This window comes from Aphis gossypii, chromosome 2, assembly GCF_020184175.1.
Source record: "Aphis gossypii isolate Hap1 chromosome 2, ASM2018417v2, whole genome shotgun sequence".
Classification (NCBI taxonomy): domain Eukaryota; kingdom Metazoa; phylum Arthropoda; class Insecta; order Hemiptera; family Aphididae; genus Aphis; species Aphis gossypii.
In genome coordinates this window covers 38,995,724-39,023,704 of record NC_065531.1, presented here as the reverse complement: position 1 = coordinate 39,023,704, position 27,981 = coordinate 38,995,724, and the positions used below count along the sequence as shown (strand labels likewise).

The window sequence follows — 27,981 nt, the reverse complement described above, 5'->3', positions numbered from 1 at the left end:
AAATTCTTGTTTTATAAAGAAAAAATTATTAATTCAAGAAATGTTTGAATATTTTCAAAATGTATAGTGATACTCTGATATAAGTTGCTAATTTCATAAAAATATACATATACCGTATTATTTAGGATAAAAATGAACCACTTTCACACATGCAGACTGAATGACATCTGTCTGCTTAAGACTATAGTACAGAGTGCTTATATGAAGAGCACGATAAGTTTTTGTCAGTCAATATCTAAGATCCTATAATAAATACATTATAGTTTATAAGCTTTAATTTTTTCAATGAAAACATTTTTTTTTTCAAAAAGTTAATGCCGAAGCATTACTAGAGCATTTTTATCTATTTATAAAAAAACAATAATTATAGCAAGGCAAGATGAGCATTTGTAAATAAATAAACAAACAAATACATTTTAGAATAATATGTTAATATATTTCATGGTTTCATTTTTTATTTTTATGAAATCGTTTTGCAAAGGTTTCTCCAACTAACAGTGGAAATATAAGCGTTGCATCACCATAAATCTAGATATAAACATTTTTTTTAGTAAATTGAAAATTAAACTATTATCAATGTAAAAATACTTACTTTCACTGGCGAAGCAGTTGCTCTTATTTTACCCCATGAAACAGCTTCATCAGGTCGAGCTCCAGAATCACTACCATCATATTCTGATGCAGTATTCAAATAAACTGAATAATCAGCACCATTTCTCTAAATTAACCAATCAATTAAAGTATATTTTAAAATTAATGAGATAATTGTAATATCATATTATTCATATTCAGAACCTAGTTTTTATTTATATGGTAGAAATTCTAATATTCATGTGTTTTAAAAATATTTATTTCTGATAAGATAAAAGCGACAAGTGCTGAAAGAATATTAGCTGTTATAACTACAGAATTTATAAGTATTGTTTAAATTTTTTAAAACCAATAACATCACAAATATTATCAGGCAGAGTTTTATTTGTTTATAATATGATAGTTACTTAAGAAGCATGAAATTAAAAATATACAGGTATTACTTAACATGCACCTAATTTATGAATATGCACTTACCATCAAATTAGCATTACAAATGTGATGTTTTATCACTCCACCTCCAATTATAATCATTCCAGTATTTGCTGCTTTTACTGCCATTGTGTTTAATCTTCTTAAATCTTTGAAAAATCATTTATTATTTATAATAAATAAAGATAAAATACTATAATGATTAATGATAATACAAAAAAAACATTATTTTGGTTTACCTTTTAATATATCAATAATAAGACCAGGGTTTCTAAAGGAATGAAAATACATCATATCTCCTAAGCTACCATCGGTTAAAGCTGGACAGAATATGGGGATCTTGTTCTTTGCTGCCCAATAACATATTGATTGTTCGTCATTTATCTCTAAGCCTAATCTTTCAATTATTGTAGATGGAGTCCAAGCAATATTCTATAATGTGTATAACATCAAATAAATTGGGTATACTTTAAAGGAAATTTATGATTATATTTTTATACATACTTGTTCTTCAAGCATCTTGTCTAAAATAGGCATGACCCAATTCTCAAACTTACAGTAGTTCTCATTTGGAACTAATAAGTTGCCAATTCTATTGATACCATCTTCACGAAGAACACTACCTTTTAATTGAAAATCTCCTATAAATGTAGGAGCTAAACATTTTATTAGGTCTTCCTCAACTCCTCCAGCAGTTGTTACTATACAGTCAACCATTTTATGTTGGACAATAAAGCGTATTGCATCACGATTACCACAAGAAACCATATTAGATGTATAACCAAGAAACATTGTACAATTTGAACGGCGTTTGATAAATTCATCTTCTTCGTAAATATCTTCTACAAAAGGTTTTTCTCTTTCATCTAACTATGCAAAAATTTATGGTAAAAAAAAAAAATAAATAAATTATCTTTTTCTACCATCTAACCATTTTATTTATCTGTTCTACAGATAATCCAAAATTTGTTGCCTGGAATCCAGAATATCGATAGATTGACAGTAATTGTTCATAGTCAATTCCATTGTTCCAATCATAACCTAATAAATTTAAATTATTAAAAATTATAACTACATTAATAGGTATATAATATTAGTTGAACCTTTTACTGTTGGATTTTCTTTTGAAATATCTACACTCTTTTTTAAAACTGCTTCTGATGCTTGCTGTGGCTCCATACTACCGTTCATTTACTGTACCAACTACGAAATAAACAATAAATAATAATACAAATATATATAGCTACTAAGACGTATTAACTCCTATAATTAACAGTTCTATCATTTATTTATTTCATTAATTAGCAATAATTGCTATGGCCCACTAATTAAAATATACCTAGCTGTCAAGTGTTAATTCAAGTCACGCCGTCAGTCTTAGATTAGCATTTCTATGTAGAATGTAGATACTAGATTCAAGAACGAACAAGCCGGAACTCGGAGAACGTTCTTTTTAAAACTGATAAGTGCTCATTGTGTATCCTGTATATCATAATTCGGCACCGGCACAGGTTAAGTTCTACTCGTGCATTGATTCGGGGCCTCGCGGGTGATATCGGTTATCATCCTGATACGGATAATGGCTTCAGCTTTACGTGACCAAGAGGCAAGAGATGAGCGTGGTTTTGGCCCATCTATTTTAGATCATATTATAATAGACATTATAATATAGTTATCCTCCGAATAGTTTATTTATTTGAATTTTTTAATTATTATTTTAATTATTCTGTCCATGGTTAGGATAACCTAACCGTGTTTCTGTCTAAGCTCATATTATTATCATCACAGAATTTAGAGGGAAAAACACAAGGTTTTTACTTTTTAGATTATAATCTAAACGTGGGAAAACGTGGTTTATTACCCAAAAAATCCATTCCGCTAATAAATAACCCCGGAAAATTAAAAAGAAAAAAAAACGGGAGCTCATTTCTGAATAGTACCTATGTATCGAGTGAATCTCGTGATGGTAGAGTATACAAATATTTGTATTTACTTTTGAGTTTTGACCCTCATAAATACCATTTAGATGGGATTTTCTATCAGAAAGTTCCCCTAAGTTTAAAATTGAAGCAGTAACGAGTGGCGTCATTTCAGTTTTCAATAGAGGAGGCAAAGGTTTTGCGCGGCCCGAATAAAAAAAAAAAAACCACTCGTATGTCATGTCATTAGCCAAAATTTTTGCAAATTACCATTCCCATCTCAATTATTTTATAATTTGAAAAAAAACTTTGTTCTTAATCTTTAATTTAAATATTTTTGTTTTTTATTTTTATTAAAATAGAAAATTTACTATGTGTAACAATGACAATGCCTAAGACGTAGCTAGTTTTTGGGCTGAAACCATATGAACCAAAAAACAATCGTTTACCATTTATGTAACTTTGAATTATTTTAATCTATTTATTTATTTTTATCTATTTGTTTGTCTTTTATATTTATATTTATGGCTTTACTTTATATGTATACTTTGTTAATTATTATTTAAAGATTGTACCTACATAATGGTGTGCCTGACACGAGAAAAAAAACAATGTGTAACATATTGATATATGATGTCAAATATGAATATCAATATGATATAGATTATAGAAAATATTAACATGATAATTTAGTATGAGGAGGAAGGCTGTTCTGTGATAGAACCTTTATGAAATCTATTTTAACATCTACTTTGATAATTTTTAAATTTGTTAGTATGTATTATCATATAATTATTTAATAATTATCTAATAACAATATTGTAATGTAGTTATAATATAATAATATTAAAATACAACCCCTTGTTATCATGTAAAATATTATATATGTATTGCAATTTTGCAGTGTAATTATGCAATTGTTTCCATTTCAGTCAATCACCAAAAGTACCAAACAAAATTGTTATTTGTTGTAATTTTTAAATTATTCAATAACATTTTTTAGGGCTGTTCTTACAATATTTGGTTAGTACCTAATAACGCTAACTGAAAGAATTTATCATGAGTTAACCAATAGCATTCTACCGGTTAGTCTTAACCGGATAGTGTAAGAAGAATGGCCCTTAGTATCATATAAATCAATGGAAAACAAAAAAATATTCAGGAATATTTTGGAAAACATTGATTAAGGTTATAGATATCAAAAGAAATACAAATTAAGTCAAGTAATGAGTATATACTTTGAATGTAATAATCTTAAATCTAATTTACCAAAAGAGGAATTACATTTCAAGGGGCTGGCGGTTGTTGTCGAACAGCTTCTTTAGGGTTTTTGACAACTAAAATAACTGAATCGCCACGTAGAAACATTTTAGAAATATATTTGTCTCGACTCACTGCTTTAGCCTAAAACAAATTAATAAAATTTAATTTTTATTCTATTTAAAATTGTTAGAATGCAAATTTAAAATATTCACTTTTTTTTTGCCTTTGCCAGTTTTAGGTAACTCAGTCCACATCTCCCTTACATTTTCTAATACCATGTTACAATGTCGATCAAATGCTTTTATTCTAGCCAGAAGTTTTCTATTGTTACGACAGTTTATCAATACTTGAGTGTTGTTTCGTACAGATTGGGTTAACACCGACATAGGGCCTGTAGTAAATTCTTCTTCTTCACGTTTTGCTAGCTCTTCTGGAGTCATTTCAGATTTTGGTTTATTTGCTACAGCAGCCCTAATCAAATATAAATTTATGTAGTTATGACTTATGAGTAAATAAAAGATAAAAAACATGCACAAATATTTATCCAATGTAGGTACAGCAAAATAATTTTTTTAGATTTATTAAAAAAAGGTTTTTTATAATTACTGATACAGGATTAATAATGTAATATTAATTTTAATACAAATATTCTTAAAACAATCATTATAAATTACTATTTTCATTAATAATAGATTTTATGATTTTTTAAATAAAATATTTATTTGTAAATTACCTATTTATAAAATCTATAAATGAGTATTATTTGAACATTACATGTTATACAATTCAATTTTAATATGGTTGTTAGAAGGTTGTTTAAAAAATTGTATAAATTTAATACAATTCAAAAAGGGTTTTTGTAAGTATTAATTACACTAACATTTAAATATATAATCTTTGTCCATACTTACATTATTACGATTTTTATTAAAAAGAAATAATAAACAATTAAAACGGACAGAATAAAATTATTTGAATGGCTCAGCACTCAGCAGTCTTAATTCACTTCACGCTTGAATAAATAATAAATACTAAATTATTTATGAATAATGAAAAATATTGAGTATTATGAGATGAATAAATAAATATTTTTTATCATGACAAAATAATAATAATTTTGTCATGTTTTTTATCTTAACAATAAACATTTACACTTTTGATAAGAGAATTCAGAAGCTCCCAAAGCATAATATTGCTTATCGTTCAGCTGTACGTTTAGTTGCCTATCAAATTTAACGCTTTTGTATAAAAATTCTCGTTATTCATTATTTTTATTCCAGATTATTTTAAAATAATTGAAATATTTTTATTTTTAATAAAGAAGTAAATATAATGTTTCTATTTTATTTATCATGATCAATACTCATTAAGTTTTTTTACTCTTAATAATAACTATATAACCGACAATCGTAAAACGTTATACCGTTGATTGATCAATGGTTATACCTTTTAGGTTCCTACTACTTGTTGATTGAACTAAATTAATTTATTATTTTAATAAACTTTATTTCAGTTTATTAATTTATAAACCTTTTGCAGGACACTTATCGTCAGTCGTCTTACATTAATTTTGAAGTATAATACCCAAATCATAATTTACAAAAGCGAACATGAATAGTAAAAGCATTGATTAAAGAATATTCTATACTTTTAATACTGATAAGTGGAATTGTGGCAATGGTATATAGAGGAGGTTAGGAGAAATCCTGTGAGTTGTCAGTTGTTACAGAATAAAAAAATGCCCAACTGGGTAATGAATATACATTACTCGCCAGTCACCTTCAAGCGCTATCTATTCAAGAACAAATCAGATTTTCATAATAAATTGTATGTGCTCGTTGTGTCTTCACTCTTCTGTGATATTATGATAAGCGGTATCATGAAATTTCCTATTTAGATTATCTTAAGGTTGAGATTTCGAATAGTTCGTGCCTCGTGGCGGCCAGTGCCATTTGGCATTATTATTGAAGTAATTAGGTTCAAATTAAGATGTTTAATTTTGAAATAAACATTATTGATTAATTATCTTAATTAGTAATTCATGAATCGTTGAGAAAATGGGCATAAAATAATTATTATTCTCCGAACATGTATTTAGATACTTATGCAATCCTACTTGATAGTTTAAAGTGTTGATAGCTCAAATGATTAATAACTAATAAGTAAGTAGAAATTAGTTTAGAGTAGGGTAGTTATTGATCTGTATGTTTTAAATATTTTTTTCTTTCACAGATAATCCTAGTTACCAGTTACCTATTTTTAAAAAATATTTAAAAATGCATAATACCAGATATTGGACTAGTGTAAAATTGTTTACAAAAAATTTTCATTCTTCCAGCATCAGGTAAATTATTTAGTAAAAAATGTAATATTAATTTTAATTTTTAATAAGTACATAATAGTTACCTATATTGATACTTTGTCTTTCTTTGTCTAGTGCTTAAATATTTAATACAAATATTTTGTTAAAAAATATTTTGATTTTTTAAACTTGGCGTGGAATAATATATACAAATTAGTTCAAATTATTTATATAGCTTTTTTACTTGTTAGGTTAGATCAAATAAAAAATCACTTTACAATTGTTGAAATAGCTCAGCTTTTTCATCATAATGCTAACACTTAATTTCCCCCCAAAAAAACAATATTCATTAATTTCAACCATTAAATAACTAAATATATTCATTTCTAATAACTGAGAATTGCCATTGCCTCACTTTCTCACAAATGTAGATATGAAGCTAATATCGTTAATTACCATATTTTTAAGATCATTAGAGTGTTCGAAGAAAAAATATGATACTATACTTAAAAAAAAAAAATTTTTTTTTAGATTTAAAGCTACAGTAATTGATGGGAAAAGTATTGCTAATACTATATTAAATGAGCTACGCCAAGAGACTCAAGAATGGATTTTGAAAGGGAATCGGGCTCCCAGTTTAGTAGCAGTATTAGTTGGACAAAACCCAGCTAGTAAAATTTATGTGTCAAACAAAATGAAAGCTGCTAAAGTTGTTGGTTGTTACATTATTTCAATGGAAAAAAATAAAATGATTATTGTTTTTAATAATACCTACATATTTTAATTAGGTATTGAAACAAAAACGATGAAGTTCAGTGCATCAACAAGTGAAAATGAGCTACTTGCATGTATCAAAAGTTTAAATCATGATGAAGATGTTGATGGAATTCTAGTCCAGGTAAGTTATAACTCTAAGCTATAACATTTTAAACATTATACATATTATCATTTTTAATTATAGGCAATATACCTTTACACATTAAAAGAAAATTTATTTTTAGTTAAATTGTTATAGTATATTATAATTTGAACTTCCCTAATCTGTATATAATCAACCAAGAAAAAAATACCCATACAATTGTAGACTTTAATTATAGAATTTCAAATATCATTTTTAATATAATTTATACATCATAAACTTTTATGTAATTTAGTTACCACTTCCTGATCATATTACTGAACGAACTTTGTGCAATGCTGTAGCACCACACAAGGATGTTGATGGTTTTAATATTGTTAATATTGGAAGATTTTGTTTAGACATGCAATGTTTGGGACCATGTACACCATTGGGTGTTCATGAATTAATTCGACGAACTGGTATATTAAATGCTACATTTAGAAATTAAATATTTTAATTTTAAATTAAAACAAATGTATATTATTTTAGGAATTCCTACTTTTGGTAAAAATGCTGTTGTTTGTGGAAGATCAAAAAATGTTGGTATGCCTATTTCTATGTTGCTCCATGCAGATAATGCAGGTATAATTAAAATTTAACTTAAAATCGGATGAAATGCTTATAACTCAAAAATATAGGTTGTTCAAAATACTTATGTTTAAAACATTCTTACATTTTTAAAATTGTACTAATATTTTTAAATTATTGATAAATTACACATAATATGGTACTATTATGTATTTTATTCATGTCAAACACCTTGTTATGATGTCATGCCTTAATAATATTAATTTAATAATGCAATGAATAATTTAAAAAAAAACATTATTAATCATTATTTATCTGACCTTTACAAATATTGTTAATGTAAAAATAATCACTATAATTACTATTACTTGGTAATCAATAATCATGCTTAGACAAAATCACATTGGTTTCTTTTTTGTTTTTAATTCATGACTATTTTAAATTAACAACAAAATAAGACCTACTTATACTTATACTTGGTGAATACTGTACATATAATATAATATCATTAATATCATTAAAAAAAATATATCAATAATTTAAGTTCATTATACAAACTGTGTGATGTTGTTATTTATTTTAAATTTCATATTAAGGCGAGACATCAGCAATGGATGCAACTACAACAATATGCCATCGATATACACCACCAGATCAACTAGCTTTATTTACAAAAACAGCTGATATTATTGTTTCAGCAGCAGGTAATATTGGTTATTAATTATTATACTTAAAATATGAATATTTTTTGAAATAAACTTTGAATGTATTACCAATTAGGTGTTCCAAATTTAATTCGTGCTGATATGGTTAAACCAGGAGCAGCCATAATTGATGTAGGAATAACCAGGGTAGAGGACCCGAAAACGTCCAAATCATATCTAGTAGGTGATGTTGACTATGAAAAAGTAAAAGAAGTTGCCGGGTACATAACACCAGTACCCGGAGGAGTTGGTCCAATGACAGTAGCTATGTTAATGCGTAATACAATTGCTGCTGCTAAGAAAACTGTGATTTATAACATACTTGATCCTGGTGCAGTAATATACAAACAAGCATCACAAATAAAACCATGAATGCAAATCTAGATAAAAATATTTTATTGAATAATATTACTTATGTGGTTGTGATAATTAAATAAAAATACATTTAAATATTAATTAAATTATTTTATTAGGTACATTTTATTATTTTATGTTCACCTTTAAATTATATTTTATGTAAATTATTTTTGCCATGATTGACAATAAAAAACATTGTATAATTATATAAGATGTAGTGTAAAAAGAATTAATTTAATTTTGAGTTAAGATTAAAAGTTTAACTGACAGTCACAGAAATCAAATTTTTAGCGATTATTGTTTTTTGGTTTTTTAGTCTTGATAAAATTGAATTTAACAATTACAGAATTGATTTTTAGATGCTTTGCCAAATCAAAAAATTGCTTTAAATTTTATGGTACATCTATTTTAAAAATTATGTTTATTAATACTACTGTGATATTGTTGTGTATACATAAGGAGATGAAGACGTCACAATTCTAATCATTTTAGGTTTTACTAGATAAGGAATTGAAAAATGTTTAGTGGACCTTTTATCAAATAATAAATGTTTTTTTTGGCTTTTTACAATAAATATTAAAGTTTCAACAGCTTCTACCATATCTGTACTATTCAATTTTAGTATTGGCGACTGTAGGTAGTTAAAAATGTCTGTCTGTACTAAAGATTTAGTAGTACATTTAAAAAATAAGAAATTTGTTTGCTGGTCATATTGTACTAAACTAACTAAAGAATAATTACTATGAGGATTTTATACTGAGTGGCAAGGAGTTTAATGTAGGCAATTTCTTATGTCTTATTGTGAATGACTAGTATAAAAGCAATTAAAGGGCGTTCTAGTACATACCTCCATATATTATTAAAAACACACCGCGCATGTTTTGACTTAACTATTTGTATGATAAACATTTTGAAACCTAATTTAAATTTACGAGAGTACTTATAACTACTCACATTTCTTACTAAACTTAAACTTAGAGTTAAATATTATTTACATTCTAAAATAAAATTTTGTATACTTAAAAAATATTATGAATTTAAACAAGTGGAAAAGTTAATATTAGTAAAATGCATGACGAATTCAAAAATGCTTTAGATTTCTAGGATATAGGGAGCAGTTAGTACAGTAAAATAGGTATATTTTGGAAGAATTAGTAAAGTTCAAAGAGAACAAATATTTAATTATATAATCTTATAAATATAGAAACTTAAAATGTATGACTTTTGGAGTAACTTAGTTATGATTACTTGGACTAGTTGAACAATATTGAAAAGAAATTAACAAAACATCGCAAATTGTTTGATTAACGACAGTTGATTTTTTCAAACTTTAATTAAGTTATTAATTTTCATTTGGTTATAGCTAATTTTGTAGCTAAATTCCTAAGTATTCTTGAAACTAAGATTTTTTTTTTTAACATAAACGAGTTTTAAAATTAAAATTGCCATTTAATGTGATTTATTTGCTATTTGCAAGCTACGTTTTAAATATATTGAGTCAGATGGATGATTTTTTAATCCAACGCAATTTTGAATTTTACCCATATAATAATTTGTTTTTATACACATGTAACGTGCCACGTACGAGCAACAAAAAGATGTAGTATCGAATGGTTTGATTGTAAAAAATGAAAACTGTTGAATTATTTCTAAGTGTATTATTTCGACAAAAATATTCTATGTCCAATAATTAAATAAATTAAACTGTGAAAAATATTCTAAGTCCAAATGACAAAATTATTGAACTTGGTTATGTGAAGGTGCTTGCTCTAACTCTAGTAAATCACGTCTAAAATGTGCCTAATCCTAAGGACCCCCTTATATATCGTCCAGAGGCCCCCGCGGTACCGGCAGGTCCCAGCTGGTCAGTGCACGTGCATCCGCTCTTCCCACGCATTTGCGTAAATCATATATCGATGATTTCCTGTGAAATCGCAAGAGCGCGTGCGATGATGTCGTGTGTGACCATGAACGATACCGCTAAGTTCGCTATAATATAATATAATTCAATATAATATTATCGACGCGGCCAGCGTTTCCAAGAAAAGCTGCTCCGCTGTTTTATAGTCTATAGCGTTGTTTTACGCTTACTAAACTTAATTGTATTTTGGCTAATTTTTACCCTTCACTTTTTGGTCCCAAGATTACTGATCATTATCTGTTCTAACGAACTCGTCTATGAGTTTTAAGAAATGTCTCCCATTTGGATTTTGTCATCATTATCTACGTTTTGATACCTTTGTATATTATATTAAATGTATATGACACCAGAGCACGTTGCACACACATGTTCAACATCTTTAAAAATCGTGTAATTTAGTGTTATGGAATACCTACCATTTTTAATAAATTGTGATCTAAAACTTGGAAGCATCAAACAAAGGTCTTTTGAGTTAATTTGTTTCCGATGTAATAAAAACGCTTATCTACATGGGTTTAACTTAGGTTTTTTATTCTTGTTGAGCGCTGCTATAAGCTTTTAAGATATAAATAATATAATAGCCAATAGGTAGCAGGTACTTACATCTACATCACGGATTAAAATCATAACTTGTATTTTTATATTTTCTAAAGAATCTTGTCCGGAAACACATTACCTATCTAATAATTCTAATATTTAAAAACAATTAATGGTCATTTGTCGAAAATAGGACACATAATAATAATGATATGACAACTACAACAGTGCAGTGCGACATACATTATTCAATAACAATGATTCTATTATTAAAGTCACGGCGGAAGTGAGTGCGTCACAACCATGGTTATACCTACATTTATCTATTTATTTGAGTTACCGAGGTCACTGGTTATGATTATGATTATTAATTTCACTCTACTACGAATCACGATGTAGAAATGATATCTTTCCATCGCGCGCTCTGCTGTGTCCATCGCTTATACATGGACCATGGGCCACGACTATAGTATAAGGTTAAATATGTCGATACGCACTCGATGAGAAGGAGAGAAAATATTCTCTAAGAAATTAAGAACATCTAATAAAAAACGATAGGTAATAGTCGTCGCCGAATGGCCGATACTTCTCACGGCGATAAGTTGTTGAAGGTATTTATAAACTTTATGGTAACACGGTATATTAAAATTAAAGAGATTACTACAGGATCCAGTGAAAACTCGAACTTGTTAATTAATGGTCGACGCGACGGAGTGAAAAAGTGTATATAATAAATATTATAGATATTAATTTATAATATGTACTGTATAAACTACTATGTAAGTTGAATATGTTCGTTTTTATATTCATATCAATAGTGTTCTTCACTGATAACTAGTAATGGTTGTCGGTCGACATAAGGCTTTGCCGGCTTTGGCAAACTGCAGGCATTCCACTTAAAACGTTGGCTAAATCGATTGAATCATTAATTCAATACCTACGTTGAAAACGATTTTAAAGTTGAGAAAAAGAAAACGAAATTCCTTTATGACGACCGAAAATGACTTAAATGTGCAAATCTAAAAATGTAATTTTACATTGTACAAAAATGATAAAATGTATCTACTTAGGTTATAAATAATAACCTAATAATAATAATAAAAATATTATTTTAACGAATAATAATAATTACCTATTATTATATGTATTTATGACATAAAAGTAGGAATTTGGTTCATGGTGTTAAAGAATCAAAAATTATAATTATTATTCGAAAACGGTATTCGTTTAATAAAAGTTTTAAATTTCTAACGACACAAATTAATTAACATTTAACAAATGCAATAAGAGTTTAAAAACTTAAAAACTCAATAGAGTCAACGTACAACATAAATAATTCATAAGTTGAACAACTGTCTGTCATAGTCATAATGTACATAATATTCAGTTCACAATACTCAGTAATCTTTGTTGTCATCGACTTCTTCGATAACTTCTTCATCGTCAAATTCAACTTCTTCAGCTGTAGCTTCCTACAGACAAAAATTTAAAACATAAATAATAAATAATTAATATTATAATTAAAATATCATAGACCATTGAAGCCCCTTTTGTAGAGAAAAAATACTTATGATTTCCATTTCCATTTTACAGTATTTACCGATAGTAATTATCGACTATAATAATTGAGTATAATACATACATAACAATATTTTATATGGAATTTTAAAACATTTAAAATGGACATTACCTATACTATTAGTATTTGTCATTATTCACGTATTCGCGATACTTTATAAATATAAACTAAAAATAGAGCACACGTTTAACATCTAATAAACGTACAACTGACTAAATTTTCGTTTAGAAAAATTCATATAAAGATGAATTTACCTGTAATCGAATCTAATAATAACGAGTATTATTTATAGTCTTGTAGGTTTCTATTAATATTTAAACTTGGAAAAAAGTTATAATTATTATTATTTTATCAATATTGTAATATTATACATAGTTATTGACTTATAAATTATATCTTACTATGAAATAAAGTCATCAATAAACATCCTTGAAATGTTATAAATTGCTAAATAATATTTTCACGTTTAAAACTAATAATAAGCTACAAATTCACTACTTCATTATAATATTGAAACTAATAACATAAAATGATTCTTCTGTATTTTAATTTTCTATACCTACGGTTTGCTTAACGGAGACAACTACATGTCTACATATGCAAGTATAGCGTTCTTATAATAATTTTAAAAATAATAACATATACTACTTAGATGATTATAGTACCTGGTACTGTTGGTATTCGGATACTAAATCGTTCATATTGGATTCGGCTTCAGTGAATTCCATTTCGTCCATACCCTCGCCTGTGTACCAATGTAAGAATGCCTTACGGCGGAACATGGCTGTGAACTGTTCGGAAATGCGTTTGAATATCTCTTGGATGGCGGTAGTATTACCAATAAATGTTGCCGACATTTTGAGACCACGGGGTGGTATATCACACACGGCGACTTTAACGTTATTTGGTATCCATTCCACGAAATATCTGAATAAATTTATCATTCATGGTTAATATTACTTAAGTATTATAATGGCATGTTACTGATAATAATTTAATTATTTGCAAACATTAGTTTTTAGCTAAACGTACCCAGAGTTCTTATTCTGAATGTTCAACATTTGCTCATCGACTTCTTTCATAGACATTATCCCTCTGAATATGGCGGCCACTGTCAGATAACGTCCGTGTCTAGGATCGCAAGCTGTCATCATGTTCTTGGCGTCAAACATCTGTCATACAAACATAAACGGTTAAATATAAATTTAAATATTTAGCATTTACACTTGACGATATCAAATTACACACTTGTTGGGTGAGTTCCGGAACTGAAAGGGCTCTGTAAGACTGACTACCCCTAGCTGTAAGTGGAGCGAATCCAGGCATAAAGAAATGTAACCTCGGGAATGGGACCATATTAACGGCCAACTTTCTCAAGTCAGCGTTCAATTGACCAGGAAACCGAAGACATGTCGTCACTCCAGACATAGTTACCTAAAACACGATTAAATCGACTATTACATTTTTATTCAGTTTATGGTATTTATTGACATTAAATGTTAAGCAAAGACAACTTACAGAGACCAAATGGTTGAGATCGCCATACGTCGGCGACGTCAATTTTAGGGTCCTAAAACAAATATCGTACAATGCTTCGTTGTCGATACAAAACGTTTCATCCGTGTTTTCCACCAACTGGTGCACAGACAGTGTGGCGTTATAGGGTTCCACCACGGTGTCCGATACCTTCGGAGATGGAACAACACTGAATGTATTCATTATGCGGTCTGGATATTCCTCTCGAATTTTCGATATCAACAAAGTACCCATACCGGATCCTGTTCCTCCACCTAAGGAATGAGCCAGTTGGAATCCTTGTAAACAATCGCAGTTTTCAGCCTCACGACGTACTACATCCATCACAGAGTCCACCAACTCAGCACCTTCCGTATAATGACCTTTAGCCCAGTTGTTACCTAAAAATTTATCATTTTTGATCTTGATTATAACTATATTATAATTTATAAGTACTTTCGAGATTTAGTACCTGCGCCGCTTTGTCCAAAAACATAGTTATCAGGCCTAAACAGCTGACCGAACGGTCCGGAACGGACTGAATCCATGGTGCCAGGTTCCAAATCAACCAGAATTGCTCTAGGCACATATTTCCCATCTAAAAATACAATGTTAATTGTTGTAAAATTGTATGATTAAGTTTAATGACTTTCTTACTGGTGCTGGCTTCATTAAAGTAAACATTGATCCTCTCCAATTGTAAGTCGTTGTCGCCGTGGTACGCACCACATGGATCGATACCATGTTCATCCGAAATGATCTCCCAAAACTATAAAAAATAAGGAATTAAATATTATATTTTAATTAAATACACTTAAAATTTAGAAACAGTAGTAACAATTTAGTGCCACAACTTATAAATATTTATGTGACTGGTTACATTGCTTAATGTTTATACATCAAAACTTGTGTATGGTACTGGTTTTGTATCACATCAACATATTATAATACTGTAAAACATATGAATACTAGCAAATGTATAAACTTTTATAAACCGATGTTTTAAAATCAGAATTATTATATAACATAACTTATAAGCGATTAGAGCTTAGCTAAATTCAAACTGATTTTCCAGTTTCAGTTTTGGTAATTTAACATTGTGAGTTCATTATTAAATTTATACAAGGTTTATAATTAAGAGGAAGCCTTTTCAAGATTAGAACCACTCAAGGTACGGTTATTATTAACTTTAGGAAAACAAAAATTTTACACAACTTAAAAAATTTAATTTTTACCTAATACACCCAATTCACTTTATCAATTTCCTGTTGTGACCAATACAATACAAACTATTTTTTTAATATGTTCAGAAGGGTAACTTTATACCTGCACAATTTTAGCTTACGTGATAACCTAATAACCTATTTTAGGCACCTAATTGATTTAAAAACAAAACACATGATTACTTCTACATAATAGATTAATGCATTTTTAGTTTTTACGAACTTCAAATACATTGACTATAATATATTATAATATCAAATATAAATAACTATAATATATTATACATATTTATTCCACTTAAGATATAAACCATGAAGTTCTGTCAGTAGGCGGCTAGTTCTATAAGATACAACTATTGTTTTCATTGTACACTTATCTATCATTAATGTAAATATAAAATGTATATTTATTATTATATCTACGTAAGAGACAAGTATAATAAATGCTTTCAGCCCGTAAAAATATACAAAATAATCAGACCATATACCTAGTACCTACCCTTATATTATTCAATTAATATGCTCATTATATTATACTAAAAAAATATTTAAATATTGAATTTTGTGTAATCGTTTCACTTTACTATTGTACTGAAAGTACTGAATTCGTATAACTATTTATATTTAGAATATCTTATTTTTAATTTTCACAATTTTCTAACAACTATAAAATTATATAATATTTATTTCAATAACATAAAATAAGTAGATACTTGTATGGATGGCAATTATAACCGATTTTAAACTAAAAGGATTGTACGGAAATATTAGGGCACTTTTACCAAAATGTATTAAGATTAAGAGGGCGCTGAGGCATGTGTGTTTTACAAACGCACAACATTATAAATTTGTATATTTTATTAACATCAATTTTGTGTTATTGGCTTTAATATTAGATTGTATGGTTTATAGGTCATGCGGGTATGGCATCATCAGAATTTTTTTAAAAAAAAACACAAATAACTGAAAAATAATACATAATAATTAAAACTATTCTCATTACACTCTAAATAATTATTTTCAACTTAATTAAGAAATAACAACAATCTACTTCTGTATAATATTTTAACAGATAAAAATATTTTTTTATATATAATACTGAGTATAAAAATATTGCACTTATAAACTGAAAATTTAGCGTTAGAGTTTTTTTTATGAGAATTTGAAATAAGTAATCAGTACATATTTATTCTTTTACGTATATTTATTAGTCAATAAATAGGTAGGTACTACTGGTATTAGGTAGGTAGGTACTTAATTATTCAAATATACGAACATGGTTTACCAAAATTTAAATGACAATAATTATTCCATTTTGTCATATTATTTAAACGTAATTTGGTATGATGAATATACGTAATTTTAATATGATTCATGGCAATATTATAATGACATTTCAAAAACTCTGAATAATTAATTAGGTAATAAATAATAATTGACATGAAGGTTATTTTTAATTATGAATTAGGCTTTCATTACAGTTTACCTATAAATTTTAGTTGAGTAATTAAGAATTAACACTAGTAGTAACTAGTAAATATACTCCTTCGTCCAGTGAAAGAAGACGAAAATAAAATTGGTTCTTTTGGGTATCCTCACGTGACACCAAGTGGAGATCTACAAATAATCGGCTTATTCTCTCGCTGGACATAGTATTGGTTAAATAGGTATTAACTATTAAACGTGAAAAATTATCATGGTATATTGGTATGTAATAAAAAAACCTAACCTAAATATAGCTGAAAAAATCTATCCAAAAATGATTTCATTTAAAAAAAAATAGTACGAATTTTTTTTTGTTACCTATAGGATATGACTGATCTGATGGGGTTTGGTAAGTTCCCTCACGAAACATAGCAGAGGTCAGCAATTACATATGCAATTATGCAAGTTCCTACACGAACAAAAATACACCTACATCTAACATGGTGATAAAATTGAATTTATTAATTTCTGTATTTCTGTATTACTTTCTGCGAATTGCAAATGTACATGTAATCTACTTCCGAGTGTCCCTACATTACAATACTACATATAGACTAAGTTTTGAGTTCTAAGTTGGAATGAAGTGAGAAGCAAATTTGTATTTTTATAATTTCGTTTTAATATACATAGTAACTTATGTATATACTCTATTGCTGTATGCACACTAATAAGTGATTTTTACCTGCTATATCACAGGTGGAAACTTATTTTTACCAGACTTAATATGTGATTTTACTCTAAAATCAATCGATTAATAATTTGTGTAGTTAACCTACACAAACATATACTTATAAAATAACTTTGTAAAACCGTGTTTTTTTTTAATTGTTATTTTTAATAGCTTCCAATGTCTAAATTAATACACAGTCCAATTCATTTCAAATATTTCAGTATTTGCTAGATTCATACTTCCTTATAATCTATATTGATTTTGTTTATATATGATATAGCATCTACATTACAACAGTTAATTTCTATATGTTTCGAAAATTCGAATAGTTGAACATATTTTAATTAAGACATATTATTTTCTGATATAGATAATAAATAATATGGTCCAACAATATTATCACACAAAACGGTTAATTCATATTATATAATAATTATCAATGAATAAACATGCGATTTATAAGGTATACTGCAAGTAATTTTCATAAAATATAATATATTATAGTATAGACATACTATACTATAATAATGTGTATGTATATCTACACTAATATGTTGGTACAATTTATACATATTAATTATTATAACAATATAATATTATTTATAGAAGTAAAAAGTATTGAGATTTTAATTAAAACCTGTTTAATTTAACACCGAGTTATTAATTAATATTTTATGTACCTATAAAAAAGTACACACTTTTAACCTAATTTTATATGATAAAACGAAATTGATATACTATAGTAAAAATCGTTATTTTATTGTGATTTTCAAAATATAAATGGGTTATTCGGTCTATTGGACATGTATTCGATTCATCGTAATTGGGATTATTTTATACATATATGTATAATATATTATATATATATATATATATATATATATATATATATAGAATACAATTAACTAAATTATGTGAAAAAAAAATGTATACAATATAATAAAATCTCTAAGATTTGAGTAGTGCCGCTAGCATAATTAAATTATTTTACAAACCCTAAAATAACATCGTCGATAAGATTACATATATTGTTAAAATAACTTCCAATGACGCAGCCAATCGATAAACCTATAGTTGTTTAAAATATATGGGTATGGTTATGCGGGAAAATGAAGACCTACAAAAAATGGACTAGCTAGTTTGTCTATGTACTATGTTTTAGTGTTTAAAACAACTATCATTTCATAGTGTTGATACATTTAGCATGTTGACTAACGATGCGCGCGCATATGTTTTTATGTACACGTGTTAAAACAACCGATAAGCCTATTAAATATTGTGAGTAGGTAAATATTAAAACAATAATTTTGTGACGACGGCTATTAAAAATGTATCTAATATATTATAATGTACCTATATAAATATCATAATATACATATTACACATGCTATATTATATTATTATAGACACAATGTGATCATTGTGCGACAATTGATCTAATATAATCTTTTTATTTTCCAACAAAATATATGTATTATTACATTATTATATGTATGTATTTTTATATGTAAGCTTTCGTTCAGGAGCTTTTACGGCAGAAGGAAATAAAGAAATTTATAATATCGGTCAGTACCGCTGCAGTACTGCAGGAATAAATTTTCGAGTTTATCGATCTCGTCCCCGCTGTGGCTGTGCGCCAGAAGTGCATTTACGGGACACCGTGAAATGGCAAACGGCTATGCCGGAAATAACGAATGATAATTACGGCGCGTCGTCGGGTATATATGACCAAATTCAGTATGTCGTGCAAGACGATATTATACATACGATATGGTGCCTGGACGTCACTAAAAATATACTAAGGAGCTTTTGGAACGGTACCAACGACCAATGAAGTATTAGAATAGTTATAGTGTTAAGTTAAAAGAAAAACACCTACATATTGGATAGAAGAGGCCAAGAGGGTCATAGAGATGAAAAGAATAGTAGTCACGTGTACTGGATAAGGTACTAACATTGTACAGTAAAGTTATTGAATACTGATATTGTATTCGGGTTTTTTCATAGATAGTTTACCATCACATTAGTTTAGGTAGGTACCTACAGGATAATGAACCTAAAAACAACACGATTGTTATTTTGTAGTGGCTTAACGCTTAATATAAGTAGTAAGTAACATTATAGGTATTACATAATATGATTAAATTATGCTTGTATGGTTTTTTTTTTTTGACAGCTGCGGGTGCCGACTAAAGCTAAACTCAAAAATACTATGAATGCGATAGCGGCAAAATATACAAAAAACATATTACAAGATCGAATTAGGTTTAGGTGTTCGTTTTATTAATTATGTATTATTAATTGCATTCTTAATTAGTGGTATTCGAGTACCTATAGTCTTTTCGGTAATTAATTCGATTTCTGTTAAACTTTTAAATTATAATTTTTTTTTACATTTAATTTAATCTAAATAATAACGTACTGATGCTTATATGCACACACTACACACACATAATGTCCTAAAAATAAATGTACATTTTTAAAATGTTAAGACCCCCCCTTCAAAATAAGGCTAATTTTCCGTTGAATATACGACCCTTTGAAAACAAAATGAACATCAACGCGTTTTTTCGATGTTTATCGATTACAACACAAACGTGAGACTTCGCCGTTGCGCCGTATATATTAAGAGTACTCGCTAGAATTTTGTTTATGCGCAATGGAAACCTTATTTACCCGGAAAACTCGCGAACCCCGGGAATCAGGATAAGTGGTAATATTGAAAAAATCGAATAACGAAAAAATAAACCTCGTGGTCCGTTCCAAGACACACAGCCGCCGAGCCGCCCCGCATCGTCATATTATATAATATTATTATTATATCGTATTACGACTCGTTTTGAAAGACCGCCAAAACGGTATGCGACAAACAACAATACTAGTGCGTTTCGAGTTTCGACTCGTACCAAGTGCACGTTTACACTTAAACACATGTGGCGAGATTCCTAGAAGGAGGAAAAAAAATCTCCGAAATTTACAATAATTAACGGGAAACTAGTAACCGCTGCGGCGCTCGAATAAACAGTGTTAAATACGCGAGTACGTGACGCGTATCTCAAAGTAGGTACGGCGTGACACATGCAAAGCTGTATAACATAATAATATTATAATATTCTTATATTATATTGTTATATCATAACGGGCGTTACCTATGGCGGAAAAATCGAAACACCAACACGGTTTTCCCACGTGGAACTCTATGCGTGTAATTTTTTTCTAAAAGACAATGATACACCGCGCGTAATATAACTATATTTCTTATTATCGACCAACGATTATACTATTTTATATTATGTACCTATAATCATTCGAAGACGTCACTATATAATGATAATAATAATAAGGTTTGGTTTTATGTTTACTTTGGCTCCGATCTGATTTCCGCACTGACCGGCCTGCAAATGCAAAATCTCCCTCATGACGACGAGCGTGTCTCGGGTAGCGGCGACGGTTGTAATTGAAACGTGATTTGTCGCGGTCGATGTCGTCCGCCCACGGTGTTCACGTTCGGTTTGTAGTTTGCACACTGCCGCCGATGCCGTGCGGCCGCCCGCCAACCTCGCCGGGACGACGGTCCGGCCCGCGACCCCCCGCTTACCGATGGCGCTGCCACCACAGATTACGAATGAGTTGTACCACTGGCGTGGTTGAGAGGGGGTGACCGTTGGGGAGGGAGAAAATCACCACACGTCTACGCATTGATGCGCACGAGGACCAACGCGTACAACCCCCCCCACCCCGTTACCCCTTCAAAAAAAAACAGAAGCATTTTTTTTCCAAGCATTCCCGGAAGCCGGAACGTATTTTACGTACCTTCTCTTGTTCTGTACGATTTTTTTTAGGACCAGAAGAGTTAAATAAAAAAAAATTACACGATTTAGTGCTATTGCCTATTTGATGCGCCTCTGTCTGCATACTAAATATTTCATTCAACTTTCATCTCTTCGAATATAATTGCAGCCGCTCGACGACCTGCAGCTGTAATCATGATCATTATTAAACCGTTTATTCTAAATTATAATAATATATGCATAGGTCCCATATAAGTGATTGGTGTATTTGTGCGTGTGTGAATATCTCAAATGTTTTGTGCTCATCATCGTATCTCAGCTTGCGCTAGTTGTTGTATGAAAGATTTTATGAGAAAAATACGGATGACGCATCCCGGTCCCTCCCCTATATTCGATTCAAACTAGTTTTATCCGTTAATCACTCCGTTACTTCGTCTTTAATTTTTTCTGTAACCTGTAAGTTATTATGTTACTGTGATACTTACAATACTGTACCTAATATAATATAGTATAGGTTAATACAGTATTTTTACGGCGTAGCTTAAAATAGTCGTTTATATTGCGTTTACAACCTCTGAATTTTAACAGCCGGCTATTTGATTCCACACTCTAGTTAGTACTTACGAAAGTGCAAGTCATTTGTTTTTGTATGATAGTAATTAATAATTATTCATAATTGATAATTCAACCGTAGACTAAAGACTTCTATCACTAATTTTTCTAAAACATTCCCCTTCAAATTCAAACATTCTTAGTTTGAGCTTTTTAAATTTCAATTAAAAATATTATCAAAGATTGATGATAAACTATGATTAAATTATGATAGGTACCTTTAAGTAATCTATTATATTATTCTTCCTTACCAGTCCTATACCACTGACTAGAAGAAATCTATTCTGCAGTGGTAAGTATTTGTATTACTTTAATCTAAAAAATATATTACAAATGTATAATCATTTATTACGACTTCAGAGAACATAGATATTTATGTATTAAAAAGTATCAATTTATTATACATACATAATATAATACCTATGCATTTAAAATGATGAAAGTAGGCAAACAATTTTAAAAAACAAGTAAAATAATATATACAATTAAATTGTGAATTTGTGAATGGTGTATTTGATCATTATTATTTATTAATTATAACTCATTAAATATAAAATAATTTAAAATAAATTTAACAAATTTAATTTAGGTACAAAACAAATATTTGTTTAGAGGAATTGCAGCTTACCAAAACATGAAAGTTTTCCGAAAAACGAATGATTTATAGACAATAATATTTATTATAAGAATTTTTATTTTATAAAATATTATTTTACTTACTACTTACTTGTTAGATACTTAATAATTAGGTTTTTAAGTTTTTAGGTTTTAAGTCCATTTCAATATACTAGTAAGTCACGGTTATAGTGCTCTGTACTAGCATCAATTATTAAATATTTATATACATTTACTAAGTTTAATGTTTAGTGTTCTATACAATCTAAAGATTAGTAATACGGAGTGATCCATTTAATATATAAGACACGAGACATTCATTATTCCAAAAACTTATAACGTTTTATTAACAATTTTTGCTTTTTTAATGTCAAGATACATTTTTTATTTTTTATTCTAAATGTTTTTTTTTTGGAGTATAGGGATTTGCATATTTGATAAAAATGGAATTTTGGACGAGTAGCTTATGAGATAGGTATAAATACGATTTAAAGTTTTAATTATTGAGACTGAGGGGTATAACAGCCAACAGGTATGCGTACCTATGCATGGTATATACGTAGGTATACCTAATGTTGGTCAACTACTTCACTACTAAAAATTGTAAAATATAATTTTTTCATGTTGTAACGTCTTAGAATTATTATGTAATTTAAATATTTTCACGTTATTATTATTATTTATTTTTTTTGAGATAAAGAGTGAAGATAATGGATATGATAGGTACACTATTTTCGTATTACTGAGTGGCGGTTGGGTAATACCCGGGCCCGTTCGCTTAAGGTGCCCAATGTAGTACAATATTTTTTTTTTAATAATTTATAAGAAACTATTAAATTATTATTTTTTTTACATAATATTATTATACAATTTTGAATTAATGAAACGTACAATAATATTTTTTAAAAATGGATAAAATAATTTTAGTGAGATGAATGTACCCACTCCTCCCTCAGACCGCCATATATAATGCCTGGATTTTGCTCTCGGTCCTAAGCCTTAAATTTTGTAGTTAAGCCACTGGTATTATTTATACCAATGGTTTAGTAGTACCTAATTACTATTACACTTAATGAACTAGTATAATCTATAGAGTGTAGGTTAGCAGATTTTGTTTTAAATTTCTTATGATTTCTAGTTGGATACTAGTAGAACACTTTAGGCCTAAGGGCTTGATAATACAATGCTTTAGGGCTAGCTGCTATAGGTGCTAGGTATATTTTTATACGTTTTAATAACACCAATTACCAATATCGCCATAGACCATAGTACATAACGTACAGGTATAATATATTGATATACTTATAGGATCAGTAGAAATATGTACTGAAGTGCACGAAAAAGTGATTGCTGAATTGGTACTTAAGAATTATTAAACAGTATACTAATCAACGCAATCAAATATGTATATTTCTGACGTATCCAGCCTTATTTTACAGCGGGCCAAATTTGAAATACCTACGTTTTTTCATGGTGGCTCTACATTTTTTAAGGAATAAGAAGATAATGAAATCGAAGAATAGATAATAAATACTAATATATTATTTTTAAAACATAAATTACTTTGGCGAGTCGTAGGTTGGAGACCCCCTGATCTGTATTATAGAAAAAAACTTCCCAATTAAATGTCGCTTCCTCTGCAACAGTCCCCTGCTATCATCAAAGATGGCTTAAGGACTTCCCTGATTATACATCTATTAAGTCGCCCATGCTAAAGACATAATTTTATACATTTAAAGAAGTTAGTTAAATAGTATGTTGAAAATAGTTGCAGTTAATATATATGAAAAAAATTCTATGTCTTATACTTTTATCTTTTGATAATTTAATTCCTGTGATTAAGGAGTCCCATCTACTATAGATCCTAGTGCCACAAAGTTTTATGTTATACTAATAGTTTTGCACATTATTCAAACTAAGCAGTAAAATTACTATAACCTAAAACATTAACTTTCTTAACTTGAAAGTTGAAACTTTGAATCAGTTTGTAAACACTAATTTACAATGGATTATAATGGCGGTATAATACTAACATTTTTGTGTAGACAATAAAATAAGCATCATTTATTTATTTACTAATATTATATAGCCTTTATTGAACATATTAACATACTAAAAAAATAACTTACAACATTTTGAATAACAAAATAGATAACTGTTGATATTAGTAAATAAATACAAAATATAATATTAAGTACATGTTTTTTAATCACTATAATACAATATCTATTATACAGTACATGCATAATAAGTATCTATCAATTGTAATAAAAACCTATTAATATAAATTCTAATATTCTTCTTCTTTGCCGTCCTCTAGTACCATAACTAAACTACTTGAGACCTGTGTGTAAATCAAAATCTAGAGGACTGTATGGTCCTAACCTAACCTATGGTCATATTATAATCTCTTTTTGAGGCTCTGAAATATAGTATGAGGCCTGTGGCCCATGTGCAGTGTACACTCTGCACACCCGGTTTTTACGGCACCGCGGTCCTTCCAACTCTTTGGGGTCGATCTGATATTTTGATATTATAATTAATAAATAATTAAATATATCAATACTGAATTGTATTTATTTTTCTTAATTGAAATTAAGAATAAAACATACCTACTTGGTATAACCTATGTTCTATAGTTATAAAAATAAAGGTTTATGAAACAAAATTTAAAAAATAAGTAATATATACACTATAAAGTTTTTAATTAATCAACCAAAATGACAAAATAATAATAATAATAATAATAATAAGACAAGTGATTGTGTAATAATTATTTTCCTTTTTTTTTACACTTTCGATCATTTACAACTACTGTTTTTAAAACTGCATGGTTTGCATCTTTTAAATGTTGATGTAGTTTGTTTTTTGATGAAAATACTGATGAGCATACACCGCAAGCATGATTAGACTTTTTAATTTTGGGGGTTTCAACTACTTTTGGTTTTTTTTTATTTTTCGTTGACTTTTCTGTTGTTGATTCAGCTTGAGGTTGATCCTCTATTGGTGATATTTTAGTTTCTATTTCTGGCACTGAATAATTATCAGTTTCATCAGAAATAGGATTATGATCATCATCATTAGTTTTTTTAGCACTTATTAATACAACATTGTCTTTATGCTTTTTAGATGTCTGATGATTATGCAAGGCTTTTTCAGTTTTAAAAGATTGATCACATGTCAAACAATATAATACATTTACTTCATCAACTGTCAGTGAATCTTTCTTTTTCTTTTTACTAGATTTTCTTTTTATATTTGCTGTTTCTTCTTCACTACTTAAATCAGCTTCTAATATATCATCTGTTTCAATATCATTCTGAACATTTAATAGATTAATATTGTTTATTTTATTTGTAGTAAATTCTACTGCTTCAGTTTCACTACTTAAACTATTGCAAGACTCTGCGTTGCTATTTGAGCTATAGTAATCAGCTTCATCTACAACACTTTCTTCATCAGACTGACTTTGACTCTTGTCATCAGAAGAACTATTGTTACTAATAGGTTCTTCATTATTCAACATTTGTTCGTCATTCAACATCTCAACTTTGATAAGTTCGATATTTTCTTTATGCTTTTTAGACTTCTCATGGTTTTGAAATGCTTTTTCTGTTTTAAATACTTTATTACAAGCCACACAATATAAACAGTTAGCCATTTCATCATCTGATTCAACTTCGTCACTACTACCACCATATTCAGCAATAAGGCTTTCTTCAATGACCTTTAACTCTTCTTCTACATTAGAAAACTTAGACCAATCAGATTCTTTATAATTGGCCATTTCTTTTTGTTTATCTTTAATTCTTTTACGCCTAGCTTCTTCCATTCGTTTACTGTTTTCAGCTGATTTTAACTTAAGAGTCTCTGCATATGCTTTTAATCGTTTATCACGTTTACGTACAAACTCTAACAATGCTTGTATTTCATCATTACGTTCTTTCTTAGCTTTATCACGAATCTTCTTATTTTCTTTTTCCATTAATTTGACTACACGTCTGTTAGGGGCACTTCGTATGTCATATTCATCTAACCACCCAAATGGTTTATGTGTGTTAAAACCACACCAAAAGTTGTAGAATGGTCGCACAATATCAGCATAGTCACTGTCTGACCGACCAAATGTTGGAATTTCATCAGGATCCACTTCAAAATAAACACTTTCTTCGACCAATATAGTGTTAAATACCTCACGGTATACAGAATAGAATCCTTTATCGTCATCACCAAAGCCTTTGTAACAAGAAGGTGAAAAATACTTAAAAAGATTAAGCTCATTAACAGGTGTATCACCACTATTAATAATATATTCGCGGTGGTTGTCATACCACTGTCGTTCACGCGGATCACCTAGAACCTCATATGCTTGCTGAATTAATTGAAACTGTTCTTTAGCTTCTTCAACATTATCTGGATTTTTATCAGGATGCCACCTCAACGCTAATTTTTTATAAGATTTCTTTAAATCATCAGCAGAGACATCGCGAGACACTTCCAATACTTCATAGAAACACTTCATTATGCCTCCAATCAAAATAAACCTATAAATGAACTATATATAAATAAATTAATATATACACTTCTAAAAATATATAGAAATAGAGGTCATTAAAAAAAAAAAAATAATCATAAGTTCTATATAAATTTATCTTGACAAACAATTTACATTTGTATAAAAAATCTGTTTTTTAAATACATAAACATTAATATTTACCTGATATTATATTTATAAAAAATTTAATAGTACTCTAATTGATCTGTTTTGAGTTTTTAATAAAAATTAAACGTAATATTACTTTTTTTGTTTAAAAATGTCAACTGTTGGATCCGAGAACAATCCGAGATTCCGAGATACACAGTACACAACCGACTGTCGAGTACGGGGTTCGTAATGTTTTTAGATAATATTATCATTTATTTATTATTTATTAACCTTACCAAGAAACGATAAGAACGTGGAATATTCTGTAGACTGTGATACAAATGATACCATAGTCCATAAAAATATAAAAAATTCTATGGTGATACCAAAG

At 28.6% G+C, this 27,981-nt stretch overlaps 5 protein-coding genes across 6 annotated transcripts; 1 reads left to right on the top strand and 4 right to left on the bottom strand.

The window, feature by feature from the left end:
- Nucleotides 1–410: 410 nt before the first annotated feature.
- On the bottom strand, nt 411–2,530 carry LOC114131365 (probable deoxyhypusine synthase). Its single transcript, XM_027996558.2, has 8 exons — nt 2,363–2,530; nt 2,127–2,226; nt 1,955–2,064; nt 1,528–1,893; nt 1,263–1,455; nt 1,069–1,172; nt 593–718; nt 411–528 (listed from the first exon to the last, which is right to left on the bottom strand). Exons 2-8 carry the CDS (start codon nt 2,212–2,214, stop codon nt 448–450), a joined length of 1,068 nt encoding a protein of 355 aa, XP_027852359.1. The 5' UTR covers nt 2,215–2,226; nt 2,363–2,530; the 3' UTR covers nt 411–447.
- Nucleotides 2,531–4,156: 1,626 nt separating this feature from the next.
- On the bottom strand, nt 4,157–5,315 carry LOC114131319 (small nuclear ribonucleoprotein Sm D2-like). Its single transcript, XM_027996508.2, has 3 exons — nt 5,117–5,315; nt 4,418–4,676; nt 4,157–4,346 (listed from the first exon to the last, which is right to left on the bottom strand). Coding segments are annotated over exons 1-3 (378 nt in total). The 5' UTR covers nt 5,119–5,315; the 3' UTR covers nt 4,157–4,229.
- A 793-nt stretch (nt 5,316–6,108) lies between these two features.
- On the top strand, nt 6,109–9,116 carry LOC114131363 (bifunctional methylenetetrahydrofolate dehydrogenase/cyclohydrolase, mitochondrial). The gene is made up of 8 exons (XM_027996555.2): nt 6,109–6,367; nt 6,438–6,549; nt 7,039–7,223; nt 7,296–7,405; nt 7,662–7,827; nt 7,898–7,990; nt 8,533–8,640; nt 8,717–9,116. Exons 2-8 carry the CDS (start codon nt 6,482–6,484, stop codon nt 9,010–9,012), a joined length of 1,026 nt encoding a protein of 341 aa, XP_027852356.2. The 5' UTR covers nt 6,109–6,367; nt 6,438–6,481; the 3' UTR covers nt 9,013–9,116.
- A 3,542-nt stretch (nt 9,117–12,658) lies between these two features.
- On the bottom strand, nt 12,659–21,477 carry LOC114131299 (tubulin beta chain-like). Its single transcript, XM_027996482.2, has 8 exons — nt 21,290–21,477; nt 15,207–15,318; nt 15,022–15,147; nt 14,553–14,950; nt 14,283–14,468; nt 14,067–14,206; nt 13,700–13,961; nt 12,659–12,927 (listed from the first exon to the last, which is right to left on the bottom strand). The coding sequence occupies exons 1-8, from the start codon at nt 21,344–21,346 to the stop codon at nt 12,853–12,855; spliced, it is 1,356 nt and encodes a 451-aa protein (XP_027852283.2). The 5' UTR covers nt 21,347–21,477; the 3' UTR covers nt 12,659–12,852.
- A 3,658-nt stretch (nt 21,478–25,135) lies between these two features.
- LOC114131341 (dnaJ homolog subfamily C member 21) lies at nt 25,136–27,851 on the bottom strand. 2 transcript variants are annotated; one of them, XM_027996530.2, is made up of 2 exons: nt 27,663–27,851; nt 25,136–27,500 (listed from the first exon to the last, which is right to left on the bottom strand). In XM_027996530.2, exon 2 carries the CDS (start codon nt 27,465–27,467, stop codon nt 25,719–25,721), a length of 1,749 nt encoding a protein of 582 aa, XP_027852331.1. In that variant the 5' UTR covers nt 27,468–27,500; nt 27,663–27,851; the 3' UTR covers nt 25,136–25,718. The 2 variants fall into 2 exon arrangements, with proteins under 2 accessions (XP_027852331.1, XP_050058141.1); XM_050202184.1 differs by having other exon boundaries at nt 25,136–27,489.
- Between the last annotated feature and the right edge of the window lie 130 nt (nt 27,852–27,981).

Excerpts from the sequence above, each read along its gene's own strand:
- LOC114131365 (XM_027996558.2), bottom strand. The coding sequence starts at position 2,214 with ATGAACGGTAGTATGGAGCCACAGCAAGCATCAGAAGCAGTTTTAAAA. Across the intron at positions 1,173-1,262 it reads TATTATTGATATATTAAAAG|ATTTAAGAAGATTAAACACA; the intron begins GTAAACCAAAAT and ends GATTTTTCAAAG. Across the intron at positions 719-1,068 it reads TTTGTAATGCTAATTTGATG|AGAAATGGTGCTGATTATTC; the intron begins GTAAGTGCATAT and ends TGGTTAATTTAG.
- LOC114131319 (XM_027996508.2), bottom strand. Across the intron at positions 4,347-4,417 it reads CTGGCAAAGGCAAAAAAAAA|GCTAAAGCAGTGAGTCGAGA; the intron begins GTGAATATTTTA and ends AATTTGTTTTAG.
- LOC114131363 (XM_027996555.2), top strand. The coding sequence starts at position 6,482 with ATGCATAATACCAGATATTGGACTAGTGTAAAATTGTTTACAAAAAAT. Across the intron at positions 7,828-7,897 it reads TGAATTAATTCGACGAACTG|GAATTCCTACTTTTGGTAAA; the intron begins GTATATTAAATG and ends ATATTATTTTAG. Across the intron at positions 7,991-8,532 it reads GCTCCATGCAGATAATGCAG|GCGAGACATCAGCAATGGAT; the intron begins GTATAATTAAAA and ends TTTCATATTAAG.
- LOC114131299 (XM_027996482.2), bottom strand. The coding sequence starts at position 21,346 with ATGAGGGAGATTTTGCATTTGCAGGCCGGTCAGTGCGGAAATCAGATC. Across the intron at positions 15,319-21,289 it reads GAAATCAGATCGGAGCCAAA|TTTTGGGAGATCATTTCGGA; the intron begins GTAAACATAAAA and ends TATTTTTTATAG. Across the intron at positions 14,469-14,552 it reads ATCTCAACCATTTGGTCTCT|GTAACTATGTCTGGAGTGAC; the intron begins GTAAGTTGTCTT and ends ATCGTGTTTTAG.
- LOC114131341 (XM_027996530.2), bottom strand. The coding sequence starts at position 27,467 with ATGAAGTGTTTCTATGAAGTATTGGAAGTGTCTCGCGATGTCTCTGCT.